The 17966-nt window shown below is 34.2% G+C and overlaps 1 protein-coding gene across 17 annotated transcripts in view; it reads left to right on the top strand.

Annotated features, from left to right (window-relative positions):
• Positions 1-17966, top strand: part of Mbs (Myosin binding subunit) — an 88185-nt gene that overhangs the window by 29353 nt on the left and 40866 nt on the right. For 13 of the 17 annotated variants that reach the window (XM_017618939.1, XM_017618932.1, XM_017618910.1 and 10 more), the window contains 7 exons: positions 1875-2186; positions 2492-2641; positions 2868-3176; positions 6432-6609; positions 12384-14021; positions 17442-17577; positions 17671-17940. In XM_017618939.1, the coding sequence (XP_017474428.1) occupies positions 1875-2186; positions 2492-2641; positions 2868-3176; positions 6432-6609; positions 12384-14021; positions 17442-17577; positions 17671-17940 (2993 nt within the window). The remainder of the gene's footprint in view (positions 1-1874; positions 2187-2491; positions 2642-2867; positions 3177-6431; positions 6610-12383; positions 14022-17441; positions 17578-17670; positions 17941-17966) is intronic. The other 4 variants (XM_017618924.1, XM_017618964.1, XM_017618958.1 and 1 more) reach the window with 4 other exon arrangements.

Below are 17966 nucleotides of genomic sequence, written 5' to 3'. Positions count from 1 at the left end.
GTTTTTGTGTATGTGTTCAATGTCGCCTTTCATGCGTGTTATAATTAAGCTTTTCAACGATGATTTCCGCAGAAATATTGCAATAATTTTTTTTATAAGCACTATTTGCACTGAGCGGCATATTTGATTTTCATATTGGGCCGTATTCTACTTTTCGTACGAATCGAAAATCTTGAAAATTTCCTATCATTTTGTATACAAAAATTTCAAATTTTTGATTCGTACGAAAACCAGAACACGTCTCATTATTTAACATGTACATATCGTTGCTTAGCGAATCGATGACGGCTAATGACTAACTCCAAAGAAATTTTACAGCGCAGACAAAATGCTGCTAATATTCTTTGTCTGTTGTTTAGAGAGTAATTCCCTCGTTATACTGTTAGAAAATATAAATGATTGTATCTATTTTATTTATATATTCGGTCTGATTTCTAAGCAGCAAATAAAGACTGTATATTAGTAGTTTTTGCTGTAAAGTTTCTTTGGAGGTAGCTAGCAGGTTTACACTCTTAAGGCGACGATATGTATGTATCTGTGTTCGTATGGAATAGTAGCTTATGTCGATGGGCTGGCTTTAGTATAAGGCAGCATTCGCAGCATACGATTGCGAATGACTCACTGTCTCATAAAAAAATTCCTTGACGTTTAAAAAATAAAGGGAATGCTGAATTATACTAAATCCAGCCTCCCGACATAAAACTCTCGATCTTCTTTTGATTTTGCCGCAATTATTCAAGTCATATGTATTTCTGAAAATGATATTGTCCATTTACTGGAAGACCTTCGATATTTGAAGAAACACAACTCGGGGGGACCCTAGTAGTTGTCATTGCAATAGCATACATACTCAGAACAGGTTTTCGTTAGTAAAGGTGCATACTATCCCGAAGGGCAAGATACATTTAATAGGCTGTTGTGAAAACGGCCTTAGGAAATAATTTTGGCGCAAAATCTAGTCACTGCTTGACTCACATTTGTATTTGCTAAGCCGCCAAATTTTTATCAACACTTCAGAGTTTTCCTGCACGGTATGTAAGACAACACCGTCTTGGCATATTTTTCAACCTAAATAGCGAGTGGCAAAAATGATTTCATCACTGTATTAATAATAAAATGTGCTCATACACACATATATGATTTCTATTAAAAAAAATGTGTACTCAATCAATGATGATAAGATTGCAAACAATCGAAACGAATAATTGAAACATTTGCTTAGATATCGCTCGCTGCTTATCGGCAATACCTATGAGAGCGGCTGCTGCTTATTTGGCCATGTCACAAATAATTCAAGGTATTAGTTGCAAATGTGCATTTGTGCGGTTCTTAACATTCGTACGTTGGCCAAAATAGGCTCGCTATTTTAATTGTGTCTTTAGAAATAAACTAATTTACGTTGCAACACATATACAAACAACGTGGTAAAATATGTTCGAACTCGTGAAAATTAAAAAAAAATATATATATATATTTTTCGCAATGTTTATTTGTTTTGCCAAAATTACTAATACCAAATTTTATTTGTTTATTGTTTTTTTTGCATACTCACTTTAAATATTCCATCAAACCACAACCACAAACCACCATTACTACTATTCTCACAACCACAACCAACAAACACCATCACCAATCACCATTCAACAACCACAAATCGTCCTGCTAACAATAACAAAATGAAAATCGATGAATGATTTAAATAAAATGGAAACATAAAATCACTGAAAAAAAACATTGGCGCTTTAAATGCATACAAAAAACATCAAAAAATAACCAAATTTCTTACGCTTACGAATTGGAAATGAAATGAATTGGACTTACAAACACATGCAAATGCTTTTGTGGGGAATTTCATTCAAACTAAATCAATGCAGATTCTATCAAAAATATCACGAGCTGCGCGCACGCATAAAAGCCAATTCATGTCCCATACTGCCGGCCACACAACTCAATAGTAACAACAGTAGTAACAGTAATAGCCGCAATAACAATAGCAACAGTAGCAATAGCAATAGCAATAACAACATCAACAATAATAGCAATAACAGTAACAATATAAATAACAGTAAAAGTAACAACACCAATATTATCAATAATCCCACAAGCGCATTAGGCAACGTTTACACGCCCATTCCAAATTATTCGGTACAAAGATCGGCTTCACTCAAAGATCATAGAAATTACAGGTTTGTTAATTTTCTTTAATTTAAATTTTAAAATCAAATTTCAAAAAAAAAAAATCATAATTTTTAAACCATTTCGCTGAGTCATCAATTATTTTGTTTGTTGTTTTATCTTTTTGCTATACTTAATTCATTTTCATCGCTCATCGCTAAATAGTTTGTATGCGACGAAATTTGCTTACTTATAAATCTTATAAATTAATGCTTGCAGTAAATCACTTTTGAGATTTTATATACTTTTAACTTTCTTAAAAGCATTAAACATCGTGTTTTTTATTTTCAACTTTATTTTTTGTACTCTGCCACAGAAGCAATTCGACAAATACGTCGACCACATCAATAACGGCGGCATACACCACCAGCAGCACGCCATCAACAGCTGATTCGACTGCGTCCATAACGACAAGCACCACCACCACCACTTCATCGACAGCTGCAACTACGACACCGATTCGCAGGTGAGTCTTTAATACGAACATCTACTCTGAACACAAAAAAAAATAAATAAATAAATTCGGTACTGAATAAGTTAACTTAGTCACCGTAAACTCCGACTGCGCACTTGGTGGTGACATACCTACATATATTCCCAGACGTTTCTTTTAACCGCAATCATTTATTTATTTTTTACACATCATCTTCTATAATTTCTTTTGAACTTCATAATTTTCCCCCACTTCATAGCACACCTACTAGTTCGGCAAATGCTGCTGACAAAGGTGCCACAAGTGCTGCCAGCACCAGCACTACCAACAATAATAAAAATAATCAAAACAATAATAATAATAAAATCAGCAATACGATCACAAATTCAAACACTGCCAATAATAACAATGATAACGGTAATAATAAGATTGATAATGACCCTAAACAGTCATCGTCATCGTCATCATCAACTTTGTCCGGTCCGTCTACTTCCCCCGATGCAGCTGCGCCAACCACTACTACAAAGCAGAAAATGTCGGCAGGCACAATTTTCAAAAATTTCTTCAAGTAAATATTCACTCTACGAAGTGGAAATTTATTGCGCTGAATTTCTTTTATTGTTGTTTGTTTAACTTTTGTGTTTGCTTCTAATGTTTGCTCTAAATTTTTTGTTTCTAACTGGAATTCTTGGATTCAGGCTGCGTCAGTTGCTTATACTGTTGTATTTATTTGTTGCATATTGCGCGCCATCTTTTAAATGCACTAACTCGACGATTGAAAATTTAAAATTTATTAAATTAATTAATAGTTATTGTTTTTATGTAAATACTAGCCGACCCGGCGATCTTCGTCCCGCCCGTAATTAGATTTTTAATTTAATCGTTTTGGTCCAACATTTTCTCCAACAGTCCACGATTTCCATTGGCAAATTCATCGGCTAAGATTATGGTTTGGTGGTCGTTTGGTGGTCGTTTGCCGCCTTAAATAAACTAACCAAAGTGTTATGTCCATGAAGAATAGTGAATTTGCCCTAAAAACTTTATCTTATAGTTGGTGGCAATTTCAAAATGGATGCGTATCCTTGTCCAACAGAAATACAATATACATACATGAGATGAAATACCTTAAAAGCCAGTTTCACGAAAGCAATTTAAGTGAAAAATTTTTTTTTTTCTGTCAGGTTCTATATTAAATTCAATTAAAAAAATAAATCTTCATTAAATTGCTTTTATTAAACTGGCTTTTAAGGTATTTCGACAGGTAGTGGTTTGAGATTTACCACTGCACAAATCAACCCTGGTATGTCCGAATGAAGCTTTAACGCATAATAATATTGGCAAAACACATCCATTAGGCCAATCGTAATACACGAGAGTTCGATATACTGAATAATGCAACAGGTCGATTTAGTCTGACATTCACGGCAACTTTTCTCACTTGTCGATTTTTAGTAATAACTCGGCCTCAGCATCACCTCACATCTCTTTTTTGCAATTGGACTTCCTTTACCGTTTCCAATACATGTTTTGAATATTCGTCAAATCGGATCATAAAAAAAAGGTTTTTAGTAATAACTCAACTCCAGCGCCAACTGGCGGGTTAAATTGTGAAACTAAACTATCCAGGGACTCACTCAAACACACACACACAACCTTTTTGAAGTCCCTCCAGCCATTTAAGATTTCACTCAAACATACCTACAGAAGAATTATATACACATTCAAAGATAAGGAAAAGTCAGTACGCTTGTACTTTGCCATGCCCTCTTTTCAAAGAGACTACTTTTCTCCATGAGTATGGGATTGATTTCATATATCTCCATACGAAGTTCCAGTACTGTACCATGAACACTTCCAGAGATATACAGTGTGAAAAAATTCGGTTGTATATGAGGTGCCACAACCATTTTCCAATAGCTCCAATTTTTCTCCATGAATATGTGATGGATTTCATATATTTTCGTACCAAGTTCAAAAATTTTACCAGGAACGCTTCCACTACTTACTTTAGTTAGGATTAGACATAGGTTAGCCAAGGATTAGAGACATGAGCCTCTTAAAAGTAATAAGGGGTTTGATATTTTTTTTTATTTTGAGTTGCGTCGTTATTGCAGAGGACCATCGGCATGTGAATTCATATATTTCGATAATGAAATAAATTCGAGCATAAATACGATTTTTAGTTACATATAGTACATATTATTTTTCCTGTTATCAATACATATCTTAAATCTGAGGATAATCGGACCATAAGCCCGATTTTTAGTAATAACTCGACTCCTACGCCACCTGTCGGATTTTTTTTTGCAGTGGTATTGTTTTTCCTAAATACGGGTTTCAGTAATAACTCGACTCCAGTGCCACATAGCGGTTGGTTTAATAGTTACTCTGCTATTCGAAAGGTAGACAAATTCAAGAAACAAATATCATAAAAATCGGTCCAGCCGTTCTTGAGTTATAAATGGTGTAACTAACACGACTTTGTTTTATATATATAGATGAGCAGATAAACTGGATGAAAAATTTGGTCGGTTCGGTTCAGCGATTTGAACGATTTTTGCACCTTTGTATTGGTTCGTCAAAATGCTTTGTTTATTGTTTCTTTGAACTGGGGTTTTAGTTCGGTTCAATGATTTGGGAATTTAAACAAGTTATTTTTAAGCAAAAAACAAAACCGACTTCAATTTTCATATACAAATTTAACAGTATCGTTAATTTCTTCATGATCCATTGATCGGATCTAAACCAAATTAATATGGGACCATCTCTGAGGTACCACCTTTCTTTAGAAAAAAAGAATTAATAGAAATCGGTTAACGTGGTCCATGCGGTAAAATACACAAAAAAATAAATATTCCGACGAATTTATAACCTCCTCCTTTTTTTGAAGTCGATTAAAAAAACTATATATTTGTGTTATTTTTATTCCGGAACAATCTAATATAAAAACATATTTAATTGTCAAACGCTTTACATAGTAAAAAAATTTGCTGATTAGTGGAGAAAATGTGTCCATTAAAAATTGGTCGAAACGAACATTAAACCTTTATAAAAGTAAGTTCGGTTTTTGGTTCGGATCAAACTTTTGTGGAAGAATTTAGTTCGTTAATGGTTCAGTGAAGTTTGCAATTGCCTTCCGAGGGGTGGCCGCTTATAAAAAAAAATCTTTGTGCTTTGATGTTGCCGGGAACAGTAATTTAACCACGGACCTAGAATAAGTGCAACTATATTAAATCAGTAATAGCGGTGGATTAAGCGAAAATAATGTAGGTGAATGTACACTGCTCGGGGTAATGCAGAAACACAAGAAAGATTTACTTGCCGACATTTCGTTGTCGGTTCCCCTAAATTCGTACACATTTTTTATATTCGAAGTCCTATGAATTTTTAAACAGTCTTCTCTGGCGTAACAATGCTGATGCGAGTATACTGGCAATATTTTTTTATTTACCATAAATTTTACCTCTTAAGTTTGCTGCGTTTCTAGGAATTTATGCGCCCGATTTTTGTTTGTTTGAAGTGAGACAGTCTAATTTATGTATATATGTATGTATGTAGACTAAAATGTCAGTGTATTTAATTAACCACATTTTAAACTTACGCATAAATCCAGCAGTTATCGCATTTAACAACTCGAGCGCCTTTTCGAACTCGCGGAAATTCTTCGATTCCAGCGCCAGCCTAAGCGTACCCTTGCATGCCTTATGATTATTGTTCTTTAAAAATAGTTCACTACTTACACCAGCTACATTATATGTATATTTGTATTATACATTATCTATGGTTTATATGTATTTAATGTCACTCTCTTACTCACTTGCAGATCCTTTGTGCCACCGGTGCGTGACGAGGAAAGCGAAACACAACGTAAGGCACACGCTAAGCGCGTACGTGAGACGCGTCGCTCTACACAAGGTGTAACGTTGGACGAAATTAAGAGTGCCGAAGAGTTGGTTAAGAAGAAAAATTCAACCATGAATAACAACAATAACAGCAGCAGCGTAAGTACACAGTTAAAACAAATTCCGAACTAAAAATTGGCACTTGCCGCATACTCGTTAATATCTAAGTGCAAAACAATTAAAAAAAAACAGACTATATATTGTTACTATTTATTGTGCTGTATATGCATACATACTTACTACATACATACATTTGCCATAACGTAGCATTATTTCATCAAAATGGAAAAATGTCAACATGCATAAAAGTTATTGTTATACATATTCACATAAATTTTTTTTCCCAAATATATGTGCGTTTTAATAACTGTATTTGTGTAAAACTTGCAACAGTTAAAAACCAATGCGAAAACTCTCATCTTGTACCACCGTACAACAATGTCCTGCAGGAGTTTGTGTCGCCATCACCAATACCAACACCAACCCCACCACCACTTTCACCATTTCCACAGACGAACAGTCAACCACTGCCACCTTCAATTACCTAGCCCATTTAAAATTTCTATATTTGTATTGTATTTGTCTCTCATAAAAAAAAACATGTTGCACAGGTTACAGTCAATATCAAAAGTAAATACACAAATTTAAGTTGAAAGAAGAAAGTAATTGCTTTGGAAGCGGTGCTGTTATTTGATAATATTTAAAATGAATTTAGGATTTTACATACTTACGTATATATTATATTGTTTGTTGGTTTGGATAATCGATTAATCGTAGTACCAATTTCATCACAACCCAATCAATCCAAGCAACCACCACCAACCAACCAACCAACCAACCAAACAAACAGCCAATGCAATCACCCACAGTCCACATGTACACTTCAATTCTCACTAAACTACGCACTACTTGGATTTGTGACCAACCACCTAGGGGCTTTGGAACTACTATAACTGTTTATATATTGCGGTGTTGATTTTTGTCGGTTATGTATCAATGTATAAAATACTACTATGTACTTTGCAAGGAAGAAGTGTTTACTACTTACTACAGCACATTAGGAACAAAAACAAAATGGAAACTTTATACTTGCATTAAATCTAGACTTAGACTTGCATTAAATCTACATGCATTTTTCCATCAATAATATTGTGCATACATACATACATACATGACCTGTATTGTGGCATTTTGAAGCTTTAAATATGTATGTACTTTTAATGCTGTAATGTATATGGTGCTGTTTGTTTTAGTTTTTGCTAAAACATGCCATTAACCTCATAGCCTGTGTTGCAAAAAGAAGCGAATTGATCTTTTAACAGCGTTTAAAAAGCAAAAAAAACAAAAAATGTTTATCAAAAATGAAAATAAGCTTNAAAAAAAGTTTCCGTACGTCATGCGGACTGCGCCCCTCGTGTCGGTTGGGCGGGAATGGAGGGTAAAAAGCCGTTGGGATTAATTAAAAAAAAAAAAAAAAGTAGCGCAAAGCAAATGCGAAAACGCTTAAATAATGCTCAAAATTTGACAGCAACCGCCATTAGTTCCTTTAATGCAACTGAATATACTTATTTAGGAGCATCTGCACAGGATGATACGCGCCTTTCAAAACTCTACTTCTACTTATATATCTTTACTCTTTAACTTGATTGAATAATTTCTTAGGCAGCACTAGTATTCGTTACGATTGCGTCGTTTTGTATTGCATAGTCGTTCCGTTAGTTTATAAGTATTTTGAAATAAATAGTGAACAAAATATATATTTGTATTTTTTAACTAATTTAGAATGCTTTTATCTAAAAAAAATGTTGTTAAGTAGCACAATGATGTGTTTATAGTATTTATATGCATATGTTATATAATTTTAAAAATATTTGAATATTAAATAGCGTAGTCATCATTAACAAAAGGCCATACATTCATACATACATAATATGCATGAAGTTCTTATAAAAAGATTTAAATGATATATTAAGTTATATTTCAGATTTTCATAATGAAACTCATAATTTTAGCATTAAATTTGAATATTTATATTCAGATAATGTTTGAACGTAGATTTTTAATTTTTATTTTTTCGATTTAAATTATTGGATTTAAATTTTTTCTACAGTTATGCTTTATTTCCATTTGGCATTAAATGGCAAAAATTGTAATGACAATGTTGGGCATAAAAAAATATACGTGTCATTACGTTGAAAAAAATAGTCATTAAATTAATTTCCATATGGCATTTTTTAAATGCCCCCATTTTTTTTGTCATTTTAATGCCTAGTGGAAATTCGCCATTAGTTTCAAACACAAGTTTTTGGCGCTTTTCGGACATACATACATAAGAACAAAAACCTGATTGAAAAAATTGGAAACCAATCGCAAAGGTCTAAAATTATCGAAATTATCAAATCTTCGCGAATTAATCTGTTTTGATGCGAATTTATCTATCTGTGTTCAAAAAATAAAAATCACAAAAAAAGATTAAAGCTGGTCGAGAAAATAACAATCAAAATACAATTAAAATTTAAAGCTTCCAATTAAAAATTTTGTTATTCGAAAATATACCCACAAGGTTTATTTTCTGTCTCTGGATTTATGTATACTCGAAAATTTCGAATTTCCAATATTATCGTTCTAAAGTATTTTATGGGCAATGTAAGAGCGAGCAAACGGCATTCAAAAATTTCGAAAATATTACTTTTTTGTTAATGATGACGTTTTTAATTTTTATATTATCTATACGTAGTAAGTACTTAAATATGTTGTATGACTCTTGTATTATAGTTGTTTAAATGCGCATTCGTTATTATTTTAAGAAATATTCGAAATTGAGATTTCGTTTTCTCGTAAATTGTCGCAAGTATTAAATAGTGTGCTATATATGTATGTAAGTACAGTTATTCACAAATAATTGGAGTGCGATGTTTTCACCAGTTTTTTTTTTATTTGTTTAATGTTCATTTATCACAAATCCAAATTTCAAACCTGGTGCAAATATTATAAATTTTCAACAAATGTTCACCAAGATTTCAAATATTTTAGAAAAATTTTAAAGGGTGAAACCTACTGAAAAATAGGTTAATTCTTGGCAGTTTTTTTGTTAACGCTGTCATGCATTATATTCCAAAAAAAAAAAAAAACAAAAAAAAATTGCCACAAATCGACGGGACTTTTTCGAAAAATTCGGAATAAAAAGTTGGAAATTTTGGTGAATTTTTTTTTTAAGTTTTATAATGTTTGCGCAAGTTTGAAATTTGGATTTGTGGGATTGTTGGTAGGTAATGAGCTATACTTTTAGACTGAAAAAAATCGTTCATTTTATTTTAAAGACCAGCCTATATGTACTTGCCTAGCATCATACTCGGCAGGGAGTGTTTCCAAAATGAGATAAGAGTTTTTGTTTACACCCACTAAATCGCCTCTTTTACTGCATCAATGAATGCAAGGACAGCATATTTGTGAACCTGTACTTTTCCGCATTTTCCTTGATTTCTTCCTTTTGGACCAGAATTTTGTGAGTTATGAGCATAATCCAGTTTTGGAATTATTCGATTAGTTAATTTGACTGAATTCAATAGGGTTAGAGTTAGGAATGTTAATCCCGGGATCCCGGCATTTTTAAGGTCCCAAAAATCCCGGGATTTCGGGATTTGTAATTTGCACTGATGGCAATAATAGAAACTCCTTTTCTTGACCAGTATTGGCTATATTTCTTTTCCTTTATTTAATAATTAATATTTTTTTTATAAATGTCTAGCTCCTTATGAATTTAAACCGCGCGATAGTAAATTTTAAACACAAATATATTCGCGAAACCATGGGCCAAATTTGGTAAAATTACGTTTTTGGTTTTCACTCTGACGTCAGTAATTCAAAAATGATTTAAAACATTCAGAGAAATGTGCTTAGAGGAGAAATATGGGTAACAAATTAATGAGAATCCTGTAGAATTCAAACAGATTCAAGTTTCTGGTGCAGAAGGGCTGGTAAGTATTGAAAATGCCCTTTTAAAATTTTATCCTTGAAATTTCGCAATATTTGTTTTTGAAAAAATTATATTTTAAGGACTTATGTAAACACGATAACATCCTCGATTTCGTCCTTCTAACTTAATCAGGTTAAAAAAAATCCTATTCGTCCTTGTAAATCCAAAAAATTTTAATTTTTTAAATTCTAAAAAAAAAATTCCTCTTACATTTGGTACCAAGGCACATTAAACAGGTAGTATCATCAGAGCAAAAACAACATTTGCGTGTATTTTGTTGTTGCTTCTGGTATCGAAAGTGTCAAAAACTGTTCTGAATTTTTTCTTCTATATCAAAGCGTGCCATGTGAAATACAAAAAATTATAATAAATAATGGAAATTGGAAAAAATAAAAATTGATGCAACTTTCTTTCCTAGTAAATTTGTTTGCTTCTCGAAGCATTGATCCATCCTTTGCAAGGCCCAGTAATCAGCGGTCGTGCTGCCGAGTTGGGCGAACGTTCCAAAAGCTGCTATTCAATCGCTTGTTTTGTATGGAAAAAGGTTTCACATGCAAATGGATTTTAACAATTCAGAATTTTTATGAAAAAAAATTAAAAATATTTGACATTTTCGAGACCAAATAATTTGAAAATAAATCAAATCAGCTGCTCTACTGATACTACCTGTTCAATGTACCTTGTTTGGTACCTATATTTTTATTCTACATTGCATTGAATTTTTTTAATTAATTTTTGGAGTCAATCATATCTTTGAAATTACAGTCATTTAAAAAAATCCTGACGCCAGAGAAAAAATAAGTAAAAACGCCACTTTAAATAAAAAAAGTAGGTTTCAAAGCCATTTATTTATTATTTGTTTTAGGGTAGGGGAGCTTCTCAAACAATATAGAAGCAGTTTTTTTCCATTTAAGTTGTTGAAACGTAATGAATATCTAGATCCCGGGACTCAAGAGAAATATAGTCCCTATGTGAAGCACATTCACTCCCTGCAGCCTAAAGCTTAAAAGCTGACATTTCACTACACAAATTTGTGTATTTACGTATTCGGCAAGATTAGATAGCTTAGAATTAGGTGATTAATGTTTGACCTACTTAATTTTAGAATGAAGTTCAATTTGGTGAAAATTTAGAAGGAAATTTGTTATTGAATGTCGGAGGAAATTGGGCAAAATTTGTGACGGAACAGTTCAATCCTAGTGAAGCTATTCTATACCAAATTTTTCTAAATCCAAGAACCCATAGTCCGGTGCTTTTTAAAATGCTTAATGGTTGAAATCAGTCTAGGTTATTAGTACTCGTAATTTTCAAGAGATCCGGAAATGTGCTTTATATTCTCATCGAAATTCCTTAACGGCATAAAAGAAAGGAAATTTTCGCAAGCCGTAATGGCTTTAAACTGTATCGAAGATAACTTTTACGCACCTAAATATACTACAACTGGTAATCAAACGGCAATTTGAGTTGGTAAAACGAAATCTTTTTTTTTTTTCATTTATTCAATATTTGAACGTTTGCATGGTATGCAACTTTGTATATGCATGGATATTTTTATTTTTATACCGATATTTTGAAGATAACCGCATAGACAAATTCGTAAGAAATTTTTGAATTTTGATACTTTTTGGCGCGCATGCGTTCACAAGATGAAACGAAGCGCGAGAAAAGTGATTTAGTGTTTGATGAAATGCACTTTTTGAATATGTATGAAAATTTTGTTAAAAAATATTTATAGTATACATATATTTAGAAAAGTTATTTTATTTTGTAAATAGAGTATGTTTAAACTTATTTTATAACTCAGAAACTCTGCTACATACAGATGTACATACATATAACTCACCAAACAAGAGAAAAAATTTGTTTTTGTTAAATTTAAAAAAATAATTATTAACAGAACGAAACGCAAGTAGCTACAGCAACAGCAGAAAATCCATCAACATCACAGCAGCAAGAAGTGGAGCCGCTGACGCAACCGCCAATAATAGCGACAGAAACAGAGGCTAGTCCACAATCGCCGCCTCGAACAGACGAAAATGAAGCACCAATCGTTCTCAGCCCCACCACCAATGCCGCAAAATGCGCCCGAGACAAGGAGGATGATGATAAGGAGGCACCAGAGGATGCCGAAAAGGATGAATGCGCTGTGGACAATGATGGCGAAGATGTTTCTGCCTCATTCACAATCGTTGCACCAACCCGAAAGATCGTCACACCAACAGAAGATGCAACGACTGATGAAAACACCGACGATAATGACGAAGAAGTTAGCGCCTCGTACACACTGACCCCGCGACATTCGTTTATCGGCAGCGCAGTGCCCAATGAAGCGGTGGAAACGACGATAGTGGTCACTCCACCGGAGATGACTATCAATGAAAGCGCGGTCGCTGAGGAGGTAACGGTCAGGAAAAAACAAGTTGCGAAAGAAACCGAAAACGATGACGAGAATGCGGAAGAGGACGAGGACGACGATGAAGATGAGAGCAGGGATGACGACGAAGAAGCGAACGAGAATGAAGCCGAGGCTGCAAGCAAACGTGAATCGTTAAAACAGAGCGCTGCAGAAAAAAGTGCAGAAACGCTGCAAGTTGCAGCTGCCGATGTGGAGGCGGAAGATGCCGATGAAGAGCAGAACGAAAACGCAGATGAAGAGGTGCAAGGTGACACGGAGGATGACTCAGATGAAAGTGAAACTATTGAAGTCCACAATTTACAAAATGCAAATGAAAAGACTGAACGCCCTGTGCCGAAACAGATTGAGCCCAGTGAGAATTCCACTACCAAATCCCCCGTCTTAACCACCAGCACAACTTCCAACGAACGTTCCCGCTTAAGCACACTAACACCATTGCCACTAGCAGTGACTACTGTGGGCGCTTCCGCAAGCAAATCCTCAGTGCATCCGACTAGTGCAGTTACTACACCGATTACGCCAACGTCGTCGTCGTCGTCGTCGCCACCGCCACCTACACTCGAAAGCCCTGTGCGCTTGCGTGAAAAACGAATACCCCCCTATGAAACTGACAGCAACAATGCCTTAACGCTTGTCGAGCGGCTGCGTTACGAAGCGAGTAAATATAGTGGGGCTGGTGGTGATGAACTAGTGGCTGTAAGCAAAACACGCTCGCTACCACCAACGTTACAAGGCGGTGGCGTCGGCGGCGGCGGCGGTGGGACTGAAGATGGCGCTGGCGGTGGCATTAACGCTTGCATTGACAATAATGAGCCAGCGCTGGCGCCAACAACAACTTACAGCAAAATATTTGGTGGCAGTCGGCGCAGCTTAGATTCGACTTCACTGCCACTACAAAGCCATGGCAGCCTGGCAACGGAACAAGCGAATATCAGTGCTTTTGGTAGTATTAGTAGTTGTAGTAGTATTAGCGGTACGGCGACAGCAACGTCGGCGGCGTCGGGCAGCCATGCTAGTAGTACGACGGCAGCGGCGTCATCGTTGTCCTCCTCCTCCTCCTCGAATACGATGGCTGAGCGGCGTCCATCTTGGCGTTTGAAATTCGATGCTGGCTGTAAGGTAATACTTCGTACGCGCATGCGTACAACACTTTAGTACAAAAACAAAAAAACAAAAAACCAAAACGAGAATAATAAGTTCAATATATTACGAAACAAACCACCCACCAAATAATAGATCAATCCAAAAAACAAAACGTTCAACTATTTCGAGGGGTTTACAATACGCGTGTCTTCACTCGTTTGTTCGTTCGTTCGTTCGTTGAGTTCAAGTCCGTATACTCGTAGTTGAGACCAAGTACTTGTACAAATGTTTTGTTAGAAAAATATGCCACCTGCAAGCAAACATTTACTAGAAAGCGCAAGCGTAAAGTTGGTGCATACATACTAGCTATTATCTTGTAAGCCCTGCATAGTTTTATGTTGTTAGTAGTGCCTTCACCAACCATCAAAAAAAAAAACAAAAAATCCATTAGCGTTGCCAACACAAAACACAAGGCTTTTACAACTTTCTTTAAACGCATTGAAAACGCAAAAGTTTTCTTTCTGTTTTAAAGACAAACAAACATACAGTCATGTACACAAAAATGTAAACTCTTGAAAATATTTTATTACTGTAAATAACAATTTAAAATTACAAAAAAATAAAAAAAAATAATTTTAAATTGAAGAAATAACACAAATATTGGTTTACGGTCTACTAAAGAATTGAGAAATATATTACATAAATTTAAACTTGCAAAAAAAAAATGTATGTAAGTGAGGGGTGTTTTTATAGAGGTTCGATTATCTGATGAATTTGAAACAATCACAAATTAGTCAGATCTGGACACGATTTTATCAATTTTGTAGTAGTCTGTAAGAATATATTGTTTATAGGCCATAATAACGCTTGGAAATTGTACAAATTTATTTCGAAAATAATGGTTCAGCTCGGGAATGCCCATTTGTGAACTTTGTGTAAGCTTTGAAACTTTATTTATTTTTTATATGTTTTTTGTTATGTGTCGAACTATACATATTTTAAATTAAAATTAATAATTTTCGAATTTTGCACCTATTCTTTTCTCCATGCGTGTATATTTCTAATAAAGTCAAGTGAGTTTGGAATTAGGTAATTATTTCAGTTTAAAGCTCTATACATACACCTCTAGAAGTACACTCCTTACTAAAATAAATCAATATATTAATAAACTGTTTTTGGTAAAAAAAAAATCACTACCTTATCGTACATTAAATCAAAAATTTATATTGAAGCTTAAATTTATGTAAATATTTGTATGCTTACCGTCTTAACATGTGTCTCGAAGCCAAGTCATATGGAAATCATTGCATAGTTTTAGTCACAAATAAGAATGGAAAATGCTCTCGCAATTACCTTGAAAAAAATATATCAACCCTGCTGTGACTCAACTACGCGGTGCTTGATAAGACCGTTAAAATGTTATAATTTATTTTGAAACAGTAATTTAATTTTACTTACTTATATAATATTAATTTTATATACTTATTTATTAATGGATTTTAATTTTATCAAGTAGTTTCTAAATTGAAAATGCCTGCTTTTTATTTACTCCTCTACTGTAATTGGAAGTAGTAGTTTGTATGGTAAACTTATGTCGCCGCCCAGCAATGTCTATCACCACTCTACTCATACTTTCTTTTTGTCTTCCTATCGCTGTTGCTACTACTAATTGTTGCTTTATTTGTATTTATATACTAAATGTATATATTATTAGTGTATATAATTGTTTTTTTTTTTTTTTTTAAATTATTTATTAACAATGCCTAAAATTATTCACATCTCGTACATCAACCTTAACCTGTGTCTCCTACTAAGCGTCTATACCCACCCTAAATTATGCTGTTATGTATTAAATGTAATTTTTTTTTTGTATTCTTAGATGTGCACTATATTTATGTATATGTACATATGTACACTCATATGTATGTATTCATCTTCGATCTCTAAATTTCCATTTAAAAACTGCAGCTTTTGCCGACACTCACTGCTATCACATGTACATCTATGCGTTTCCATCTGTGCCTAAAACTCGCATTTGAAATTGCTTTAAATACTAACAGGAGTGCCTTAATTTTAACAGGGCTTGAACTAGCAAGCTTTACTAAGCTTTTTTCGAAGCGTTGAAACAGGCAAAAATACAATAAAGGACAATTTTTATTCTCCTTTAACAATAATAGGTTTTATCTTACTTTACTTACGTTCCGAAAGTGTCCATTTTGGAATTCAGTTAGGCAGAAAATTAAAATTTTTTGTTATAAAATTAAAGACATTCGTAAGGGTAGTATTAGTAAGTGTCACTAATGATAAATAAAAAAAAATGTTTTCTTACTACATTGGGTTAGATTTAAGTGGCGGTTAGCATTCAATGTAGGACTAGTCTCCATGATGGCCTGATGTACAAAAAAAAAAAAAAACAAAAATAAGGTAAAATTGTACCTCTTTACGGCAGAGCAATGATAGAAATAGCACTCCATGCTTTCACTTTTTTCTCATCACGGCAACCGCGTCCGAACTCCTTAGCCAGCAAGCCCTTTCTACTTGCGTGTCTTCCCATTAAGCGTTGTCCGGCTTTAATTTAGTCGGATGCATACATATATGCAAATCCATAGCTGCGCTATCCACTATTTCGCGAAACATTTTTTTAAATTTATTTCACTGAATAGATTTTAGCTCAAAAATAATTTAATTATTTTTTTTCACTTGTTAACAAATTTGTTTAAAATCCTCGCGTGTTTTTTAAATACAAGTTCCTTGAATTTACTTTATAGATATATCGGTCAAGTCGGCTATAGACATATTGAAAATTAACCATTTTACATACATTTGAATACGCCTCATAAAGTACTATTTGGCATTTCCGGATAATGTATTTATTTTATGGCCGTGCATTAAATAAGTTTCGTCCCGCCAAACAGTGGTCCAATTTAGCTTGACTCTCGTGCGTATATATTTTATAGTACGTACATATGTAGGTCTGAAATTTCTGCGTATAGAACGAGCTGCTTATTGGCAAATGGTGACACTACTTATTGGTCCGAAATTTCTTTTGTATGGAAACTAATGCTCATTAACTCAAATAAACAAATAAAGAGGTTATGGTTAAAAAAAAAACACGACAAACTGTAATTGCAAACTGAAAGGCAAATTCAGTTTATAAAGTAGAAAAATACACCTCCCGCAAACCTGTATGTAGATTGCCATATTTCTCTTAAAATGTTTTGCGTTTTTGTGTGCACCCATTTACCAACCAACGTAGAACGTTTACCACCCTTTTGAAGTACTCGATTACTTAATGTACCTACACCTCTATTAACGTGCGGTTCCGAACTCTTCTCACACAATCAAGATACATTTTGCCTAAGTAGCCTAATAATTGCATAGATTTTAAATTTAAAGTAATAACACCCGCCCATAACCTATTGTTAATTAAAAATATTTTGATAATCCTAAATTTAGTTCAAATTGGAAGATGCATCGAGTGGGAATACATTTCCGCCAAATAACAGCACCATTATACCGAGTGCGCCAGCTGTTATTGCCGCCGCCAATCTATCGTCAACCATATCACAACGTCGTATCAATAGCAATTCATGTAAGTCGCTACTCATATTCGTTTGTGTCCTCGATATAAATATGTACATATATATCGTTGAATAACATACAATTCACACATTTTTAATTACAGTGAATTCCTCGAATCAATCGCTGAATTCAATTGGACGACCCGTTTCTGCACCGGTTAATGCCAGCACATCCTCCACTTTGCTCAGCAACGATGCTCAGAGCGAAGGTGTTGGCATTTACGGTCGAAGACTCACTTCCGGAAATGCAAATACTTACAGTAGCAGCGGCAGCAGCACTGCTACTGCAACGGCGGCGGCGACCACATCCACAACCACAGCCAACGTTACGGCTTCTACGGCTACTGTGGCGTCTAAAGCCAATGAGGATAAAGGTATTTACATATATCATCAATATTTT

The sequence above is a fragment of the Rhagoletis zephyria genome, unplaced genomic scaffold (genome assembly GCF_001687245.7).
Source record: "Rhagoletis zephyria isolate East Lansing unplaced genomic scaffold, Rhagoletis_zephyria_1.1 Rzeph_scaffold_00035, whole genome shotgun sequence".
In the NCBI taxonomy this organism is placed as follows: Eukaryota; Metazoa; Arthropoda; class Insecta; order Diptera; family Tephritidae; genus Rhagoletis; species Rhagoletis zephyria.
The sequence above is the reverse complement of the archived record's forward strand: the minus strand, read 5'-3'. Positions and strand labels throughout refer to the sequence as shown.